At 35.4% G+C, this 22,858-nt stretch overlaps 1 protein-coding gene across 3 annotated transcripts; it reads left to right on the top strand.

Annotated features, from left to right (window-relative positions):
• The first annotated feature begins 3,581 nt into the window (after positions 1-3,581).
• On the top strand, positions 3,582-19,306 carry TIM44-2 (translocase inner membrane subunit 44-2). Of its 3 annotated transcripts, none has more exons than XR_015790882.1 (16): positions 3,582-3,766; positions 3,908-3,974; positions 6,090-6,185; positions 6,319-6,425; positions 7,350-7,433; positions 7,571-7,646; positions 8,038-8,082; positions 8,172-8,588; positions 8,698-8,766; positions 9,856-9,920; positions 14,968-15,036; positions 15,122-15,194; positions 15,439-15,543; positions 16,928-17,095; positions 17,181-17,252; positions 17,350-17,413. XR_015790882.1 is itself a non-coding variant. In XM_022300237.2 (16 exons), the coding sequence occupies exons 3-16, from the start codon at positions 6,111-6,113 to the stop codon at positions 19,087-19,089; spliced, it is 1,452 nt and encodes a 483-aa protein (XP_022155929.1). In that variant the 5' UTR covers positions 3,584-3,766; positions 3,908-3,974; positions 6,090-6,110; the 3' UTR covers positions 19,090-19,306. The 3 variants fall into 3 exon arrangements, 2 of the variants coding, with proteins under 2 accessions (XP_022155929.1, XP_087980213.1); XM_022300237.2 differs by lacking the exon at positions 16,928-17,095 and adding an exon at positions 18,958-19,306 and having other exon boundaries at positions 3,584-3,766; positions 17,350-17,412; XM_088124087.1 differs by lacking the exon at positions 16,928-17,095 and adding an exon at positions 18,958-19,306 and having other exon boundaries at positions 3,584-3,766; positions 3,855-3,974; positions 17,350-17,412.
• The last annotated feature ends 3,552 nt before the right edge of the window (positions 19,307-22,858 follow it).

Genomic DNA, 22,858 nt, shown 5'->3' with positions numbered 1-22,858 from the left:
GGTCTCGTCCCAAAAATGGTAGGAATATTGAGTCGACAACTCGGGCCACTTTCACCCATACAGATCAAAGGACGAGCCCTCACGGGCAGAAGTCTATAACTCACTCAGGATTGAGAATGAGTTGTTTGGTCATCTTATGAAATAGCAATCTGTTAGTCAGTGGCGTTATATTTAAAGATTACACAATCGATATCCGGTCCTCATTGTATAGGATACCCCTACTCGCATGTCTCCACACGAACGACCTAGATCGAGTCGTCTGTAACATTTACAAAGTGGGCCGTATCCATAGTGTTGCCAGGATAAGGTACCTAACCCTATCCATATACTATAGACCCTTCATGTTATTCACGAGACATTATCCACTCGTATATCAGGAGTATATCAAATATATACCTCGTATATCAGGGGTATATCAAATATATACCTAGTATATATACTGTCTCGTTTACATTAAAATAACCTTGGATGTTTAGTTTATTGGATTTTAGACAATGCAATGCTATGAATTCAACAACAAATTTATTGAATAAAACTTTGTTGAATATACATTTATTTTTAATAAATACAAACTACGAATTTAGGGCAACACACCCAACAAGGGTGCCTCGAGCAAAGTTCTTCCTTCGATATGCATTTCTCGCTTACATCTCGTACGAGATTCCCCGAGAAATTTTACAGAGACACACAAACCCATTAAATCCCTAACCTACTTCGCCCGAAAGTTAAACCCATGCCAAAAATTCAAATCCCTAACCAGTTTCGCCCAAAATCTCCTTGAAATTTTTTAGAGATCTTAAAAACCCGCGCAACCAAATTCAAATTCGTATCCAATTTCGCCCGAAATCGAAAACGACGTTCACCACCTGAAAACAAATTCACGCCTTACATCGTGCATTTCTTAAACCCTAAATCCTACTTCTCATTTTTACCCAAACAAGTTCATCAACCAAGGCAGAGTACAACCACATAAATCCCTAACTAAAAGTGTAAAATCAGGGAAAATTGTTACATCGATTTCGTGAGACAAGAAAAGCCAAGGTTGAAGGGAACAGAACTGGGTTGGAGCGAACGTAAGCGAAACGAAAGGAAACGAGATTTTGAAGTTGAAGCGTACGAAGGAAGGAGAAGAGAAAGAGTGGGAACGTTGGTTTTTTTATTTCAGGGGCATAAATGTAATTTTACTTATTATTAAATTCATTAAAATAATATGATAGGTTATTTAAAACAATTTTGAAGGTGGGTTATTTGAGCAAATTCAAAACTCAAGTAGGTTATTTGAGTCAATTTCCCAGGTGGGAGCTAAGGCAAGGGGAAGAAGAAGAGAAGATAAGAGAAAAAGACATTAGGGTTTGTTTTGTTTTATTTTTCTTTCCCTTTTTCTTTTCTTTTTACCAAAAGAATAATAAATCCAAAATAAACCAAAATCATAAAACAAAATAAGGTTTATGATTTTATAAATAAAGGGATTTTTCTAAATCCTTTTCTAAAAAGAAAATCCATTGTAAAAAGGTTTTGGAAAATATTTAAAAGATTCATTTATATTTAAAAATAATGTAAAAGGGAAAAATTAAATTTCCAAAACTTTGAATTAAGATTTAAATAAAATCTATTTCCAAAATTCGAAAACTTTATTTATCTTAAACTTATGAAATTAAATTTTAATTCTAATTTATCCAAAATTACAACTTTAAAATTAGAAAATCCAAAAACTTAATTTATCCAAATAAGGAGAAATATAAAGATTCAATTTAAAACTTGAAATAAAAATAACCCGAAAATCAGGACGTTACAAATTCCTATAACACCATCACCTTTAAATCCAAAAATTTAGCTGATAAGTTATTAGTAAAACATACCATGAAGACAATTTAAAAAAAAATATATATATCAATTTGAGTATAACTCAGGTACATGTCCTGACCAAAAGGTCATGGATTCAAACTCCACCTCATATAATTTTTTTTATAAGGGAAAAGAATTAAAATATTAGACACTAGAATATATATTTAACCTAAAATAAAAAAACCAACGCTGAGAATACAATAAAACTTGTTTTTTCTTGGATTTAGGGATTGCTAGGGCTAAGTTTGTAATTTAACTTGCGGCCTCCCCCTTCTCGAGCGACGGCTTGGTCCTCCTGCAAAAACCAGCTTTTATGCAAGTGTTTCTTTATTCAACAAGTTCTCGAAGGACGTTCAAATGCATGTGAATTGTTTCCCGTTCCGTACATAATTTATTAATGCAGCATCAACATGAATTCGATTAAAGGAAGATTCTTGAAGAGATGGTTTTATTGATGTAATGTCTCAGTATATGCAGCATGGCCAAGTTAAATAGAGCTCAAGTATCGGCCAGCTCATCAGAAGCTCAAATCAAACACTAAACCAATGAAACTAACTGGTTTTTTTTAAACCTAGTCCTTAGTGGTATTATCCTTTTTTTTTAATGTTTCATATCTTCAACGAAATATCCGCAAAAGTGAAAAATTGTTGAGACACCAGCACCAAGCTCTGTCATAGTGGTGGCAAGGTTGTTAAATCGTGAATCACTTGTTAGCGTGAAGTACATACCCTTGTAGACAGCCATTCTCATCAAAGTTTGGAGGCGTTGAGTTATGTACCCAAAAGCTTTACCCTTGTAGGCAACGCGATAGGCAAGACGTGGATGCGTGCGGCATGTTGGTTCGAATGGAGCTATAAGAATGAGTTAGGGCATGCGATTAGGGAAGAATGGAGCTAAAAGAAAATGAAATTAGAGACAAGGAGACATTTTGCGTCTCCCAAATGTACCTACCCCTTCCATAATTGTCACGGTATTAATTATCCTTTCTTCCAATGTAGGTACCTCATCCATAATTTTAAAAACAATATTTTTGGCTTTTCAATTTTTTTACTCAATTTCTACTTTTCTGCATTGATTTTACGTTTTGTTAGGACATTTTTCATATTTTTCTCCCTCTTAATATATATATATATTTTTATTTCAAAGTATTCATTTAACAGATTTCACGTTTTTAGAAATTTAGGAATCTCTAACTCTAGATTTTATTTTTGAATTTCTAAACTTTAAGATTTTGATTCACTATTTTATTTACTAATATTAAGGTGTAGCAAAGATTTATTTCAAGGGTATTTTTGTCACAAAATTTCAAGGGTAATGGTGGAATAATTTTAGCTATTTTTGATGGAATAATATATTTGTCCACATTAAATGTTAGTGTTTAACCCTAACAACAACGTGTTAGTCATGATATTGGATTCTTTTAGCTATTTTTCAAGTCCACCAAAGGCATCCTTCTTTTTATCTTTTACTACCTTCAATAACTACTTGAGGATCTTTTACTACCATCTTTGAAATGAAAATCGACACGCATGCAGGGGGAAAGTCATTCATTCTACCCTACATGGGAGCAAATTCACAATATTACTTTGTATTTCTAATATTATGAAAAATATATTATATAAAAATATGAAACCTTCTAGAGAATTGAACCTTTGGTATTTACTTTCCTCTCATCTTAATTCCTTTTTCTAGTATAACAATAGTGATGTTGGAACCCTTTATTTCTATAACTATTTTTGTAAAAAAATCAGCAATTCTTTTCCAAAATTCACATTGAAGCCCCGCCCCACCCCAACGCCCGAACGGTTCTCTGCTTCTCAAGCCCTATTGTCGCTCGCGCTACGCCGCCACAGCCGGTCGTTCCCATCGCCGCCGCCCGCGCTCTAATCACATATTCTCGCCCCCTCAGCCCTAATATCAAGTAAGTTTTTACTTTGTTCAGTTGCTTTTGTTTCTCTCGTCTTCGAATTTGCACCTAAATCCATACTTGTACGCGTGTTTGCGTTTAGCCAGTTATTCAGTACTGATTCTCAACGAGTGGCTTGAATCGTTTGAATTTCAGAAAAAGTATTTTGAAACTCCGGAAAATCAATCAGAGGCTAGAGAGTTCATTGTTCTTCCCCTGAGCGGTAATGTCAGCTTCTCTGTACTCTACCATTCAGTTTGATTGCTCTTGCATTGTTTCTCACTATTTCAATGACATACCCATTAGTAATTCCATAATCTTCACTGTTTCTCCCTGCCTGCTGTATATGTTTGGGTACTTCTCTGTAATTTACTGGGTGTTTAATTTTTCTCCCCATCGCATGAAGGAGTTAACTAATTCTCAATCATTTACCCCAGAGAAGACTTGTGAGTTTGTTAGAAGTAAAGTAAATTTAAAGCATACTTGCTGGGGTCGAGTGTACTTGAGTAAAGGCTATGCGATAGTACTCCAACTAATGTGAACTTGTCTAGCTTTTTAATGCTAAAAAATTCTTATTTTTTTGATTCGGGACCACGAGAGTCTAAAAAGTGAGGATGGTTAACTTAAGTTGCTAGGTATAATAGGAGATTGCCCTCAAGGGGCAGCCCAGTTGGCAAGGGCTTGGGGTCTATTGGTCATACTGGCTTAAAGGTCTTAGGTTCGAACCTTTTAGCGAGCTTAATACCAAAAACCGTTGATGTCTCTCGGGTTTGGGTCTTGGGGCGGGCGCGGGTGCCCCTGGGTATAGGGGAGTAAAGCTCCGACTCACGCTTTATTTTTTTTAAAAAAGATATAACAGGAGATCGAGACAAGTAGAAGAGAGAAAGTTGAATTTCGTTCTATATGCGAATGTTGCTGAGGTGAAGAATTCTTTGGTGTACATGTGTCTCTCGAGAATGAACAGCTACAATTAAGTAAACTAGATATAGTGTTCTTCTGCAACTGCAAGATCTCAAAAATGATTTCCATATTTTAATTATTGGCATTTTTCTTTTAAAATTTGCTTGCTTCTTACAGCTCTGGGTCGTTCCCCTTTGCACTTTTGGTTTATGTCTAAGCCCAGTGCATTTTGATGTTTGTTAATTCAACTTTCATATTTTATTTTAAAGTTATCACAGAAAAATTTGATGTAATTTTATCATTGTGGGCAGTACAAAAATTACTATAGCTGTTGTACTTTTACATAGGGGGTTGTTCCGGTTGTTCGGTTTTCTATCTTTCTGGTTTCATATTGCTTGTGTACTAGAATTGTATGGAGATAACTAACTTTCGTTGTTGGATGGAAATAATAAGATATGCCTTTTATGATACGTAAATGGAAGTTGTATGGGCTTCTATTGAGCTTCAATGAAGGACATTACTGTAGATAGAGTTATATTTTGAAGAAGAGGGCTACTTCCTTAATACATGTTCGAGTTAAGCTGAAAAGATTGTGATTATTTGACAAAACTTAGACTTAGAGACTTAGAGTTCATAATGTGATTTATGAAGTGGACTGAGAGCATGATGTTAACATACTTAGGTAGTGTCACTGAATGAAGGACTTAATGAAAAACCATTGGTTTGGGTTTCTCATCCCCTTTTGTATATCTCTCATTTCATTGCATTAATGAAATCGTATCTTCTCCAAAAAAAAAAAAATATATATTCGTTATATATATAAGAGTGAATAAGAGATAAGGTAGTTCGATTCATTCACATCATCAAAAAACATAGTGTCCCTACCCTAATCTTGATGAACATCCTCCAAAATTTCAAGAAAGTAGCATGCTCTATCCTATACCTATCCTAATCACAATTTTGATTCAGTCCCTACCCTATTCACAATTTCGATTCCGAGCATCAAAAACGTAGAAAAGTTGAAACTAAAAACAAATGCAGAAAAATGGCAGAAAACAAGTAATTTGAATCGAATCCTCTCCTGAACAGACACATCACGGATCATGGTTTAATTTCTAAAAGCTTCCAATGGAAAAAAAACATCTATGGTGGCATGTCCCACCTGAAAAGCTGTGACTGAGGAGAGGGATAATAGAAGAGAGTTGCTAAGGTAGAGTTTGGCTTCCAAATAAAAGATCTATCTTTCATTATTATTTATTGTATTCTTCTTCTGGCTGGTTACTAAAAATAGTATTAGAATTTAGAGGTTGGAGTAGCTTTACCTTACTCTTATTTAATTTGAGAATTTGTGATTTAGAGAATTTTTGCATTCATATGATACCAATTTATTAGATTATGATAAAAAGTTGTTTTTTTCTAAAGAAAAGTTTATGTGCAGGGTTGCAGAGATTGAATCTTGATGGCTGGTAGAAAGTTAGTTCGGGATCTGTTTCTCTCTAGACAAAGCATTTTTTATCAGCTTACCTCCCATGGGGTTGGGTTTCTCTCCTATGATTTAATCTTAAACCATCTTTCTTCACTGTAGTCTTTAGAGGATGAATTTTATGGTGTTAAGTTAGTCAATATCAAGTTTGTTTTGATATATGGGTTTGGATTTGTTGTGGTAGAGCTCCTGTACAAGATCCCAATTGCTCTTACCAAATGGTTACTCCATCAATCGTAGATTCAGTGTATTCAATGAGTTCTCAAAGAAAGTGAAAGGCGAAGCAAACAAGTATCTTCCGTCTCCTTTATAACTACATGCATGTATATGTGTTTTAGCTTTTATGCAAGTGTTTCTTTATTCAACAAGTTCTCGAAGGAAGTTCGAATGCATGTGAATTGTTTCCCATTCCGTACATAATTTATTAATGCTGCATCAGCATGAATTCGATTAAAGGAAGATTCTTGATGAGATGGTTTTATTGATGTAATGTCTCAGTATATGCAGTATGGCCAAGTTAAATAGAGCTCAAGTATTGGCCAGCTCATCAGAAGCTAAAATCAAGCACTAAACCAATGAAACTAACTGTTTTTTTTTAAACCCAGTCCTTAGTGGTATTATCCATTTTTTTTTTATATTTCATATCTTCAATGAAATATCCGTTTCTCAAAAGTAAAAAATTGTTGAGAGACTAATACCAAGCTCTGTCATAGTGGTGGATGTAATGTGGATTAGATGCATCATCAATGATGTAACAACTCAAAAGTATCACAGAAGAATGCAATTGAAATTGTTCATGAGATTTCATGCCATATGGACTTAGATCAAGAAAAGAAAATGTTAGGCAATGTATTACTGGAAAAATAGGGATGAAGGGCCAAAATCAAGCAATGGTATTGATGTTTTTATCAATATACAGTACACCCAGTTATTATAGATCTTAAGTATTCTGCCAGCTCATCTAGCTAAAACCAAGCAGCTAAAACTAAGCACCTAAACTAACCACTCATTTAGTTGAACAAAAGTATTTTGCTCTTCTGACAGCATGAAACTGTTTTCTAACATTTCTTTTTTAATAATGGTTGACTATTATAGTATTACAAACAAGATGTATGACTTCTTAGCTTCTAGTTGCTTCCTCTATTGCGTGTTTGTTCTTCATAGTTATTACGTGTGGTATTAGTCCTTTTATTAGTGTTCTGGTAAACATTGCAGAAACCCAGAATTTCAACAATCTGTCAAAGAGTGGAAGGAGAAGGCAGAAGAACTTAAAGGTGCGAAAGAAGACATAAAAGTTAGGTAATCTTTTGAGAACTTTGTTACTCGGTCTTGCATAGTTTTAGTGGTATTTATAACAGGCTGAGACATACCCTTGTATGTCAAGGCTGTGTGGGCACTTCAATGGATGGCCTGAGACGGTGAAATGGCGAATGCAGAACAAAGCAGACAACTGAGCAGCTTTACAAGCAGGTGGATGGCATGTGGTCCGATGCTGAGGCTACAGCTAGAAAGGTGTAAATTTTTTTCTTCTCTTCCAATTTATGTGCTAACTGCTACCCATGTTTATAATTGTTGTGACTACCATTTATCAGTGACTGGTGATTATTTTAAATAGTTTGTACAGCATGCTGGGGTAATGACATTTCCTCTCTCTCTCTCTCCCTAATTTTACAATGTTATCTAGTCACTTTATCTTTTTGGTTATGGGCGATTGTTGTTTGGGCCTTTCAGTTTTATTTCCTAATGTATGGTGGGAAAAAGTCTGTTCTTTTCTTGAGTATATTGAATATTATGATGTCTTTGGCAGTCGTTCCTGATATTTATTTATTTGAGACTATTATTCGATATTAAAGGAAGTTATCTTTCATGGAACCAAACACCATTTTGATTTTAATTTTTTCAGGTTTCTGCCGATGTCAAAGAGAAAATATCAGCTGCTACAGAAGAGGTTTGTGTGTTTTATGTGATAATTGATATATCAATTAAGCATATATAATCATACCCATGGAATTAATATTTCCTCACTATTGGACTCAGGTGAAAGACGCTTTTGGATTCGGTCAAAAAAAATCTTCAGGATCTACTTGTACCTCAACTGATCATGGTGCTGATGCAAAAAAGGATGGAAGTGAGGCCACTTCTGAAGAAGGCAGACATCAGCATCCTGGTTCTAGGGACACCTCGGAAACGGTATTTGGAAAATTTAAGTCCAGCATTCCTTCACCAGGTATCTCTGCATTCGAAAGGTTGAAAAAAGCAAAGTTAATTGACTTAACAAAGAAGGGCTATGAAATTGTAAAGGATGAGTTAAGTGGAAAGCCACATAAGAAAAAACATTTGGAGTATGAGCCTTCAGCCTCGCCAAAAGTTGAAAGAAGTACCAGAACCGATGTTGTTGTTTTGCCATCAAAACAGTCTCGATGGAGTAAGAAGTGGGAGGCATTCAAGGAGAAGGTAAATGACGCTAGTTGCCAATGTCTTGTGGAGTATCATTAGAGCTTCTATTAAAGTGCCATTTGCTTTTAGATCAAATCAGTAATTTTCCCTTTTTTCCTTCCTTTAGATGCAAGGTCATACCATATTCAAGCGGGTTACTGGTTATGGTGAACCCGTAGTGTCAAAGGGTCAGGAGGTATGTATTTCGACTAATACTATTTTCTTCAGTAAAACTCAGCATCTGATCCCAAGTTTCATTTAATGTGCTCTACTGCTGGAGAGAGGGTTATGCATCCCTGAACATGTCATAACATTACTGACTTGTGGGTTGAGACCAAGTCTATGGAATTGAATATAGATGTTTTTTTGAAAATCAATTAGTTGATAGTTGAATTTGTATAACGGTTTAAAATTAATTTTGAAACATTGGCTTGCTTGCTTCCATTTTTGTGTGTGCATGTGCTGTGTAGGAAAATTATGGAGGTCGTTTATGGACATTTAATATCAAAATCCATTATTTGTTAATATAATACATTGTTGTGGTATGGTTCTCACTTTGGGTGTGAGAGATATGAGTTCAATTCTCGGAATGCCCCTTTTTCTCCTAAATCATTTCCAACATTTATTTAATATATTGTTGTTAAGCTTAGATACCAATACAAATTTCACTAATATCTTGATATTTTTAATCAGGGAAAATTACACAAATTAACCACCCTGAACTGTATGATTGTAACAATTATACCCTCAAATTTTTATTTGACTAGTTGCCTATCAAATTTAAAAAATGGTGAAAATTGGACCTAACTGTTACGTATCGTTGGAGTTTTGTTAAACTCATCTCTATCTCTCATTCTAAAAGAATTGCTCTACCATATTGGGATGGAAAATTTCTTGTGGGATCTGTCCTGAGGTAGAACCCCCGAACATGGTTGGAATCCCTCTGAAATGATTTTTGAAGTCGGGGGAGGTGTTTTTAAAAAATATATTATATATAGTGAGGTTGGGAACAGGGACATAGTGATAGAATACACAATAATTAACAAAACCGAGAACTTTGGGCTAGAATTGCATCATGGTCGGGGATGGGGGAATTGAATCTAGGAAAAAAACAAATTTGGAAGAGAGATTTATCTGAAACTAAAATTACTTTATGGTTGGTTGGGTCAAATTTTAACATTTTTCTGAGTTTGACATTTTAATTCAGTGGCAGCTGAAAGCTTATGTTTTTACTCTTCTTTAATGTTTAATATGTAATAATATTTTCTTATATTGTAATTGGCAGATAGCTGAGGATATTCGTGAAAGATGGGAGACAAGTGATAACCCTATTGTTCAAAAAATTCAGGAGTAAGTATTCATCCTATCACATTTGTTTGATGAATGGAGAATCTCGAGTCCTCTGTCATCTGTGTTTATTCAATTTGGCCTTTCAACGTGAAAGGCCAAATTCTTTGGTTTGCTTGTCCTTATTCATTTTTGTGAGGCATTTGGTTGGGGATGTGTTAGAACCCGAAATATATTACAAGATAAAAAGATAAACGAACTACAATAGCTATCAAGTTCAAGTATCCTCTTGAGATATCACTCCAGTCAAAACCATACTCACTCATTGGATACCTTCATCCTTATACCCACCCTCTATTTATAACACTCTCCCTGACTACTTTCCTATCTAATTACTAAGTTACCCTCAATACCCTAATAATATCCCTTTATTACCCTAGTGACCAATCCCGCCCCTTAAAACATACCTTGTCCTCAAGGTGTGGCTAAACAAAAACTTTTTTATATTTTTTTTATTTTTAATAACCCGCACAAGAATTTGAAACCTAGCCTTGCAAACTCAAATTGAATCAGCTGCTGTGGTGGGGTAGTCATAGGACGTCAGTGGAAGGTAGCAGCATGCACAAAATGGTGTGGCTGTTACTTGGTGCAGGCGATGGTTGATGATCGGTGATGGGTAGCGGTCAGCAACGATAGCCGCCGAGGCGGGCGATGGAAAGCGATGGCCGAAGGTCGGTGACGGACAATGGTGGTCGTCGGTTGACGACGATCTGTTCTGGACCTTGGTTGACGACGGTAGTGTCGAAGATGCGAGCTGGGAAGGAGGAAACCACTTCGCAAGATGCTAGTGGCGGCCTGGTAATGACGGCGGCGTCGTGCAGGCGGCGTGTATACAGACAGGAGGAGCGTCGCGGCTAGGGTTTCTCTGCACGTGGGTAGGGGATGCCCACTTAGGTCAGTTTTTGGGTTAGACCTAGAGGACAACCTGGCCCAAGACCCATACATCAAAACATTCACTATTTTTGTTACTTTTCCAAAACCTTCTCCCTTAATGTGACCATTAGGGTTCCTTCTCCTTCCTTTCTTTTGTGACCCACCCTTAATGGCCTCCACCAAGTCTCCTTCTCCGACCACATCTGCCATGGTCGCCGGCGATGGCCTCTGTCGGCCATTTTTCTCGCTTTTCCTTTTTTTCATGATTATTCACCTTCTAATGAGCTTTGCGGTTGTTGATGCTCCATCTTCTACAACGTCTTCGACTCTTTTGAGCCTTCAACTTTCGCCATAAAATTGATAATGGCCCTTGGTTTTTCTGAACTCTAGCCTTCCCAATCTTCTCGCGCCTGATCTCCGAATTCCGGTAGCCTTCGACGAGTTCAATCATTGAGGGAACATATGAAGTTTCGAGCACAAATCGATGTGTTCTTTCCCTTCTAATTTGATTTTCCTTTGGTTGTTCCAACCTTGCTTCCCCGTGAACAGATTTTTGCTTGCTCTCAAACTTTTCTTCTCTAATCATCGTCTTCTCATCTCTATATGGTCGTGTCATCTTCCCTGATATAATCCCTTCCTCTGTTTTCTCTAGTATCTCCTTGTTTTCCTTACGAAGCAAGGATCGGATCACCATACTTTCTTGTTCCATCTTATCGGTCATGGATTGGATCCTCAAGTCCATCCATTCCATCATCTTCTCCATCAATTGAAGAACCTCTTCAGGTGTAGAGTTCATGGCCAGAAACGAACTGCTCTGATACCACTGTTAGAACCCGAAATATGTTGAAAGATAAAAGATAAACGAACTACAATAGCTACCAAGTATTAGAGGTACTTGGACCCTCCCCTCTTGAGATATCACTCAAGCCAAAACCAGTGATTTCGAGGCGCACCCGGGCGCTCGCCTTAGGCGAGAGGCGAGGCAATTTCGCCCAGGTGCGCCTTGCAACGTGCCCAGGCGAGCGCCTTCAACCAGGCGCTCGCCTTGGCGCACCTCGGCGCGCCTTTGCTCGCCTCTCGCCTGAGGCAAGGCGATCGCCTTGTTGAAGGCGGGCGCACAACAAGCTCACCTCAAATGAAAAACCCTAAAAATTATCCAAATTCTCCTTGACAGCTTCTTCTTTGTCTTTGGTTCACCTTCTTTGTCTTTGCCGGCAACTATTTGCCTCTGTCGATCGTCGAAATTAAAAGGAAAAACATTAGGATGGAAGGAGAATGAAAGGTCGAAGAAAGAAGAATGAAAAGTAGAAGAGTGGAAGGAAAAAGAAGTGTCGAAATTAGGAAGAAGAAGATTCAGATGCAGAGAGAAGAAAAATAAGAAAAGTGGGAGAAAAGCAAAAGCCAGAATTACATTTTCAAGAAGCATTAAATGAGGGTCATGCATGGTATTATTTTACTTGATATATTTACTGTTTAATCTTATTTAATCTATTATAACTTTGGAATTTTATATATATATATATATATAAATAAAGGTGCGCCTTGCTTCACTCAGGCGTCGCCTTTTTATCGCCTCTCGCCTTAAGGCGATCTAAGGGCTTGTCGCCTTGAGGTGCGCCTTGCGCCTCGAAAACACTGGCCAAAACCATACTCACTTATTGGATACTTTCATCCTACACCCACACTCTATTTATAACACTCTCCCCAACTACTTTTCTATCTAATTACCAAGGTACCCTCAATACCCTAATAATATCCCTTTATTACCCTATATGGACCAATCCTATCAGAATGAATGGGTTATCATTATGTGGGATAGTTGGAGTTGGGGGTGGTTTAGTGATTTTAGAGGAATTATTTTTACTGGATTTCTTATCCAATCTAATCCTTTTTTTTTTTTTTGATTGGAAACCAAAAAACTTTTCATTGGTACAATCTTACCTTTCAATTTTCTTCTCTCAAAGCGCTTTTCCAAGTATGTCTTTTTTGGCTTGGCACTCCCTTTCTTTTTTGTAACCAATGGCTTGAGCGCCACAGGTCATTAGTTATCTATCTTATATATATACCCCTAAAAGTGGCAAAGGGGAGAAACTTTCGCTCTCTGTTTTGCCCATTTATATTCTATAATTAAATAATTACTTTATTGTAATTGTTTTTAGTTTTTATTTATTTATTATTTTTCACAAATCCATTTTTTTTTATATTTTTATTTTGCCCTATCTCTTGTATTATTCCTATTTTATCCTTTATTTATTTTTAAAATCATAATCTTTTCTAAGACAAAATATTATTTTGGTAGATGCATCATGTAACTATACATTACAATTTTTTTTTAATTTACAATGACTTCATCTACAAAATCGGATAAACATTTTTGTTTTAAAAAAAGTCATTATTATTTGTGATGGTATGATGTGAATGAAATCGATAGATCGTATTTTCTAGGTTCATTAACCATTTGGTCATTGTACTTTTATTTATAAATTGATTTAATTTATGAACTTTATTATGTAATGACAATGATTTAGCCCCTAAATTTGAAAATTTGTCATGATTTTGTTCTTGAACTTGAATGCACAATAATTTGGTCATTGTAATTTTAAGTTTGTTATGATTTAGTCTCTATCATAGAAAATCTTGTCAATGTGAAATATCGATTTTTAATATGTAGAAACTTAGTCCCGGAATGATTTATGAATCTACATAAGCCCCTAATGACATGATTTTCTTATGAGAGACTAAACCATTTAAGAATTTTAAACTACATGAATTAAATTGTTATATACTAAAATTTATTTACTTTATTGGGTAAAAGTTTAAACTACACGGACTAAATCGTTACTTTAGTGAAGTATCGGGAACCAAATATATATATTTTAAACCTATTTTCTAATTATTTTTTTATTTGTTTTAAAAATATGATATTGTGTACATTTATTCTTTAAATGTAGGAAAGTCTTTTAGTTTTTCAATTTTTTAAAGTGACTTAAAAGAGGAAGAAATTTTTAAATTTCCCTTTCCCCCCTTATATTTAATTCTAATTTTAACTATCTAATAAATGTCATGACTATTTGAATCTTTTAATTTAGTTTATTCTATCTTGATAAACACAGATAACTTAATTGTTTATTTTTAAATTTATGTAATTAAATTTAATTGAAATTTTTTATAACATTAAATATTTGGAATTTAGAATATATTAAATACCTTCCATTTGACCTTTTTATTGTTTTATATATATTTTTTACTTAAAATGCTGTACTTTTTTTTATTAAAAAAAACTATTAAACAAACTATAACATAATTAATCTTTGACAAGATCCAGGTTTGAGCTCTCCAAGTTAAAAAAACATAATTTATTTCAAAATTTATTATAGTATATTTGAAAATGTATGTTTATTTTATTTTATTTTATTTATTTTACTGGATTATTTTTAAACCTTGCCAATTAAAAAATATTTTTAAACATTACAAGCCACGTGCAACACACGTAAATGCTAACTAGTTAAATCTAAAAGGAGCGGTTGCACATGAAGCAATCTGGTCCAAAATAATAGTAAATCTAGCACAAGCTAAAAATATTTGCAAATATAGCACAGTTTTCTAGTCTCACTAATAGACGTATATGTTGATAAATGTAAGTGATAGACTGATGGACATTATCAAAGTCTATCACTCTTGTAACAACTTAACTTTCTTGGACTTGGACTACCTAGGATGCTTGTACATGCATACTATGTTTTACACGTCTATCAATGATGGAAGCAGGATGCCTGTATATGACAACTATTTACCACCAATTACAGTTATCCAATCTAAAAGGTGATGCCTGTGAAACTACTCTTTCCAAGGCTACTAAAGCTACGAAAAACTATACTTCTATAACTTAAAAGGGCATGGGTCCGTGTAACAATAAGAGTGCCTTGAAAGTCAAATTACGGTCAAACTGGCTGCTTGAGTTCTTATTAAAAAAAAAAAAAAAGAATTGGATGCTCGAGTTCTTATAAAAAATTATAATTGGCTGCTTGAGTTGTGATCTTGATGATGGCGTATTTGTTTTTTTGTCCACGATTGTATCCTAAATTATTCTGATCTGCTCTTGTTTTTCTGACATAGTTCTATGTTCTTCTATCTAATTGTAGCTAAAATTTTCAAATATTTATCCTATTTCCTTCAGCATAAATGAGAATGTATTTCAAGAATCAGATGCTGCTACTTCATTCAAGGAAATTCGTCGCAAAGATCCGTAAGATTTTTAAGACTTTGATACTTAAACCTGTTTAAATTAGGGAATTTGATTTGATATTTTTCTCTTCAACTCTGTGGAATAGGTACTTTTCTTTACCAGATTTTGTAGCCGAAGTTCAAGAAGCAATCAAACCAGTGTTGACTTCTTACATAAAGGTTGGTGCTAAGCTTATTTAGTTTTTTTTTTGGGTATGAAACAAATATTTCATTGGTGCTAAGCTTATTTAGTATAGCTGAAATAAACTTTTCTCCCCCTCACCAAGGAACGTCATAACTATTTCTGTTCTATTTTCTTGTAATTAATTCTTGGCATTCTTGCATAGCATTTGGTTTGATGATTAAAATGAGTTGAGTTCCTGTTATTGAGGTTTTCGAGTCATAATAAATTCTTATGTTACAGGGAGATTCTGAAACTTTAAAGAAATATTGTAGTGCTGAGGTGATAGAACGTTGTAAAGCGGAGCATCGGGCTTATGAAAGCCAAGCTATCTTCTTCGATAACAAGGTAAGGATATATCGTCAGAACACTATTCTTTTGTTACGAAATCTATTTCTTACTGTTGTGGTTTGTACTTCTGTTAATTAAATACCTTGTTCTCTTATATTATTGAATAACCATCTTCCTTCTCCTCAGCATAGAGTCGACTTTCCATTGAAATTAAGTTTGTAGTGCTGCATCACCTTGATGTGGATACATTAGAAGCCTTTGCATCTTGAAATGATACAAATGTATTTATTTATATTTTATTTAGTCAGGATCCCGGTTTCAGTGAGTAAGATTATTGAGATGTTTATGAGAGAATTTTTGTGGTAAGGAGTTGATAACGGTGGGGGTTCTTATTTGGTTAATTGGTAGGTGGTGACAAGACTGTTGGACTTGGGGTTTTGGGCCTAGGTAATTTTGGACTATGAAATGAAGCTTAGTTGGCTAAACAGTTATGAGCTCAGGGTTATTGCGAGCGAATATGGCTCTCATTCCTTTGAGTGGGCTTTGGGTTGCTGTTGTGGATTGAAAGCACATTTAGGAACCCTTGGAAAGCTCTCTCTTCTAGCCTTCGTTTCTTCTCTTGATTTGTTAAATGCTATATTGGGGATGACTTGAATGCTTACATTTGGGAGGATTCCTTGGTAATAGTCCCTTGGGGTACCCTCTTCCCACGTTTGTACCATTTATCCTCAATGATTCTTTTCGATTGGAACTTTTATTGTATAGTTAGTCTTGGCTTGGTTCCTCTTGTTGGGCAGTGTTTCATATTTCTCCATGAAAGCTCTGTATCTCATAAAATTTGTTTTTGGAACCTTCAATACTCCAAACGAATACTGTATTAATATGGAAACATTCCCTCTCCACTTGGAGACTGATTTTTCTGCTAGTTGTGTTTGTGTGGTGGGTAAGAAATGCTATGCTGATGGTCAATTGAAATAGAATGTTGACCTAATAATATATGCCTAAATGAGAGGAGACTAGATCTCCATACTTGTAGGAGGCATTGTACTACATGGGATAAAATGAGATGAAAATTATTCTAAGGTGGTTTGATGAGAGGAGGCAGGTAGAGAGTGAGATAGAGAAGAGGGGCGAGAGGGACAGTTTACTTCCGGGGGTGGGGTGTAGGGGGGTGAGAGAGCCTTGTTCTCTAAATAATAGTTAAACAACTGATACCTTTCTACTCTAATATTTTTCCTTTTATCCCCTTCACTCCCCTCTCCCGCCTTTCTCCAAATTAACAGAATAATAACTTCCTAATAATATGGAACCTCACTTACATTTGCCAATGCTAATCCACTTTCACTGCCTTTCTTTTTGAAACGATTGTGAGTATATAAAAATACTTTTTCGAAAAAGTCAAAGGCACTCCAAGCACTCAAGATCACTTTTATGATTGTAGAACCAAACACCAAAGTGATTTGTGTGCACCCAAGAGCAGTTTGATCATTGTGGACCATGGTGATGTGTTAAGCACCTTTTACTCAAGTGTTTTTAGTTAGAGTAATTTGCTAAAAGCACTCTGAAAAGCACTGTTACTGTCTGGCTCGTGCTTAGTATCAACTTAGAGGTTTGTACATGTCTTGATAAGTGAACTGGATTATAATTGATTTAAGGTTTTCTTGTATGAGTACTAATTTCTTGTAAGAAAACAGATTTTGCACATTTCAGAGGTTGAAGTACGGGAGACCAAGATGATGGGCAGCACTCCGATCATCATTGTAGCTGTACGCTCTAACAGTCTTTGTTCTTCTATTGTTCTGGAATTTTTTTTTCTTGTAGGACAAAATGATTCTACAGCTCCTTTTTATTTAATTTTCACAGTTCCAAACGCAGCAGGTCTACTGTGTACGTGACGCACATGGGTCAATAAGGGAAGGTGGGAAGGTGAGTGATGCTTTCCCTGTTACAAATCTGCTTACATTAATGCACCTCACTTAATGAGAATTGGATGGGAGAGAACGAGAATGAAAATAAATCCGACTAAAAAATTGTTGAATGAAAACGAAATTTCTAATGGTGTTTACCAATCTTATTTTGGAATAAAAAATAAAATGTAGATGAAAAATTGATTTTTATGGATGCTTGAATTTGTAATCAAAATGGAATTGATGTGTGGGACCCATAAAGAGAAGTAGAGAGAAGAAAAAATAAACAAAAGAAAGGGTAATAGGAGCAATATGAACAGTGGAAATGATTTTATAATTTGGTGTGAGGCTCACAAATCAGGATTGAGGAATCATATCTTGTTTCATGAGAATGGGAATATGTGTCCTTTGCGAAAAAATGGGAATATGAGAATGATTTTCATTCCTCTTCCTATTTTCTAAAAGGAAACAGGACCAGAGTTTAGGCTTTTAGGACAGTAGAACATGCAATCTTCAAACTTGGGCTCTACATTTATGATCATGGATGGATCAAGATATTGGTATTTAATAAAGGGAGTTTCATATACTATCCAGAGAAGAAAAGGTGTTATATATATTTCTAAAAAAACACGATATACTTCTCGTAAAAAGTAGAACAAAATGGATACAAACAAGGGTTAGCATGAGGCCCCAAACAGAATGGATACTATCAGAGCTAGCTACCACCCACTATTTCCTTATCTCCCAGTTTGTATTAGTTACATCTCGGTAGTATTTCTAAGGTGGAGATAAAGGACTTCAAAATCAATAGATGAAGTTAGTTATTTCTTATTTTTCCTCCCAATCTCGGGTATTGTCATTGAAGACCTTTTCATTTATTTCTCACTCCACCCTGTTTCTAATCAAATGATGTTGGCCTTTTTATTCCTTTCGAAATTATATTCAGAATAAGATAAATTTTCCTTTGTAGAAGCCAAAGTTCCAGTGTAGGTTAAGACTAGAATCAATTCCAACATCTATTGTAATAGTGGTTTAAGAAGATCTGGTGTCCTGGCTTTTCTCTGCATTTCTACAAGGATTGAGGAAAAAAGACAGGATTTTTTCTACACTATCCCTCTATCCTGAAACATAATGTCTAGATAAAGTTCATATTTTTGGAATTCCAACCTTACGGATTGCATTAGGAAGAGCTCGTTCAATAGTAAAGACGATTACAGATGAGGGTTCAAGCCAAGGGCTTCACTTAAATCTGCCCTGGACTATGCAGCTTTCGAAGTCTTTGGTCATCTATCCCATTGACAAAAGTTCCAATAGATCTCTGAGATCCTCTGATTCTGTAATCCAAAGTTCTTTTATCTGCGACATTTAACGCAAGACTCACGCTCTCAAGAAGCAAAAATCAAATTTGAACTTGCATATAGCCCAAGGAAGATCGCTGTAATCTCGGGGAGTAAAAGAATAGATTTCCTGTGGAGGGGAATCAAGAGAGTTTTAACGATTGATTTTATATTGATTTTTGCATGAAATTTGAGCTGATAAATGGAGTGTGTTATTGTTGTGACAGGACACTATCCACACTGTATATTATGCATGGGCTATGCAAATGTTGGATCCTGAAGAAGTTGGAGAGGGAGCTCCTCATGCCATTTGGAGAGTTAGGGAAATGCAGCAGTTTGGTGTTCAAGCCCTCATTTAGTACCTCATCAAACTCTTCTACTTCATCATCCCTTTTTTCTTCTTTATTTTAGTCTCTGGATCCTTCCTCTGGTTTTTGTTGTTTAGTTTCCAGAGAAATAATTTATTTATCAATTTTGATCCATAAAATTGGGGAATTAACCATATTTTCTCCAGGAAACAAGCCACACCATTCCCGGTTCTATAACAAAATTCTCTGTTCTAAATGTGTTAAATCATTAGATGCTTTATGAATTCTTTCATTACTTTCACCAATGTTCTTTTTTTTTTTTTTTTTTTTTAGTTAGGAAAAAGGAATCATATAACTCAGTAATGTGGAAGTGGAATAGCTTTTTGTTTTCATAACTATTAAGATAATTAATATTATGTTTAATTGCAACTAGGATCTCAAATTAAATATAGTATTAAGTTTAACATTTTTGAACAAAAATACAACTTTTCATTGAATAAAATGAAATGAAAAGATAATACAAGTGTTCAGGATACAAATTCTCAAGATAGTGAAAAATAAAAAGAAATAAAATATGTCTAATATAAACACTCTCCAATTAGCATAAGTCATAGAGGGAGAATAATGCGTAAAAGAATCAACAATAGAACACCAGCCAAATTATTAAGTTTAACTTTCGAACTCCTTATCTCAAACATGCAATCTATGATCACATTGTGAAGATAGAAAAGCAACTTCAAGTTTGGTCTTTAATTTTGTGATGACCTCGACGAGAAGGTGAAGGTACAAAAGCAATTAAATTTATGGATGGCCATGCATGAAAGTAGAACCACTTTTGGAAACTAAAGATTTCTCAGAAAATAAAATTTGTTTTCGGAGAGCGTTCTAAAATTACCTCTCTAATATGAATAAATTACTAGATAGAGAGATGTATGTATTATCAGATTGCCTATTGTTTGGTTGCAAAAGATCGAAGGAGATTTGGACTTGTGTTCGACTTGCAATTGTATAGGACTATGATCTTAGTCTAAGTTTCTATGATCGATGGCTCTCTATAAGATAGAGGTTGCACACAAATATATTTCTGACTTGCTTGTTTTGTTTGGTGAAGCACCTGGAATGACAACATGCACTGTCGATCAGGGATGTCCATGGGGCGAAGCGGGACTGGGGTATCTCCATCCCCGCTTCGTTGGGGATTTTTACCCCATCCCCAAAAATTTGGAGGTGGGGAATCCCTGATCGGGGATGGGGTCTCTGCGGGGAACCGTTCCGACCTAACTTTATTATTATTATTATTTGTTTAATTTTAATTTTTCTAAAGACTTATGAATATTTTATTGGACTTGAGGCATTGGACATCATTTTAAACAAATTATAAAAGTAGTATAAAAATTAATATATATTATTATTATTAATTTATTATATATAAAAATATAAATACTAATAAAATATTAAATGGGATGGGGTCAGGGCAGGGGACTTCCTCCGTCCCCGTCGGGGAGTCCGATTGGGATCCCTGGTGTGATTCCGTCCCGTGGATATGTTTGCCATTCCTACTGTCGATGTCAACCTAAAGCATAACTCTAAACTGAGTTACTGGGTGGAGCTAGCAGCAATAACAGTGGCTGCAATATAGGGCTCATCAACCTTGGCACAAATTCAGTAAGAGAGCGAGAAATTCAATGGCGCCCTCCTCAAAGATACATTGAAATTAACATTGACGCTGTGTGTGAATCAAAGAAATAGACAAGCAAAGTCGGGGTGGTCCTTGGAGATGAAAAAGGAATAGGTCTTGTTGCCATGACTTGTTGGGATAATGAAGCTAAAACAAGAGACCCGTGTCCTACGAGGAAAAAGAATTTCAACACTACTATGAGTTCCTACAGAGAGTAGGATATTGCTTCCTTATAAGGATTAGGATATTTGGATATTTGGCGTTGGTATTTGAATAGAGAGAGGAACGACAACAACAGGTTGAGATAAACGGTAGCAACGAACAACGGCAGCAATGAGGCGTAGAAGAATTCGACGGTGGGGATGAGGCGCATATGCGTACGAAACCAGCACGGGGGAGGCACAAGCGCAAACGCAAAATGAAGAGCCTATTTCAATTTTGTTATTTAGGGCTTTTTAAAGCCCTATCCTGACGTAATGTAAAATTCGTCGACATAGGACGCTTAGCTCGACGACATTTAACTTTCGTTAGGAAACCTCTTTAGCCCAACGAAATTTAAATATTCGTTGGTAAGATTACACTGACGGAATTAGAAAACCTCTTATTTTCGACAAAATTTAATTTCGTCGGAACTTATCCCGACAGAATTTACAATTGTCGGGAATATTCCTGACGAAACTTTAGATTTTGCCCAGATAATTACCGACAAAACCAAAAACGTTGGCAAAGGGCTCTTAATTCGACGAATTTTAAAACGTCGGGAAAACTTGTGTCGGGAAAACACAAATTTATCTTGTAGTGATTGTAGGCAGTGTGTGAAAAAAAGTTGAGTTTAGTGAAGGTATGTTCAATTGTGTAATCATAGATAGCCATTATTAGGGTACTTAGGAGTAAGATAGTCATTGTATTGTGATATTTAAGTGAGATCCATTGTAATATTCCCAAATATAGTAGAACTCCCCTTCGTAGAAGATTAGACGTAGTTTTAAGATTGAGGCGAACCAATATAATTTCTATAGTGTTAAGCTTTTTCTATCCATATATCTTATTCCTTATATTGTTGTTACTTACTTATCTGCTTTTAACCTATGAAAAGAGAAAGTCAAATAGTTCATATTTAAAAAATTTACAGGAGGATCGATTGATCTATTACTTTTTCCTAACATGACTTCTGACAATCAAGTATTTTATTTTCCCTTAGTTGAAGAGAGTCTTGCAATCAAATATTGTTGGGTTTTTTCGTGGGATAGAATGCTAACGTTTTGTAGCGTTGCAGCGGAATCCACGAAAACGAAGTCGCGGTCGGAAATGAATCACGAACGGAAAAATCTCACGATTCACCGCCTAGGTGGTGAGGAATTTTGAGACAACATAACTCTAGGTTCTTACGGGTAGAAGAAAAAAATCTCTCTGCCAAATTCTTTCTCTGTGTTTTCCAGGAATTCTCTCTATGTTTTCAAGAGTAACCCACACACCTCGTATGACACACACATAGTGAGAGAGTGGAGAGATTTAGGGGGAGGAGCAACTGCTCCCCCATTTTCAAATTCAAATCGATTTGAACTTTGGATTTTATTAAATCCTACATCTTCGATTCGCACATAATGTACTTTGAAAATGGACGAACAACAAAAAAACTATGTCCCATCTTCTTATGAGGCTCTTTTAATGTCTAAAAAATAGGAGACACCAGCATAAAAAATCATACAAGAAAAACAAGCCGTGTGACTGTCATACTTTAATTTCGAGAGCGAGTCACTTTACAACTGTTAAATATGTAAGGTAACTTGAATGAGTGAGTAGAGTCAGTATGAAGTGCCCTAGAGTCATTTAGTCATATTTATCACAACTCATGATCTCTTTCGAAATATTAATTTTATATATGTGTGTATTGACAATTATATTACAAAAATATAATTGGTCGACCTGTGAATATACTATAATGTGACACTCGAAATGATCTTCCATATCCTAAAAGATTTCTATTTCCAAAGAACTGCTTTCTAGGTAGGTCCCATTAGATCGAATCATTCATGACCATTGACAACCTCCCTAAGAAAGCTAACATTGCAATAAAACTTTCAAACCAAAAGGTCATAGGGTACTTGTGGAGATTTGTTGATCTCACGAGACTCACACAAC

Source organism: Momordica charantia (assembly GCF_013281855.1).
Source record: "Momordica charantia cultivar OHB3-1 chromosome 5 unlocalized genomic scaffold, Mcharantia_2.0 BLBB01000005.1, whole genome shotgun sequence".
NCBI classification, from domain to species: Eukaryota; Viridiplantae; Streptophyta; class Magnoliopsida; order Cucurbitales; family Cucurbitaceae; genus Momordica; species Momordica charantia.
Note: the sequence above shows the minus strand (reverse complement) of the source record. Positions and strands in the feature narration are given on the sequence as shown.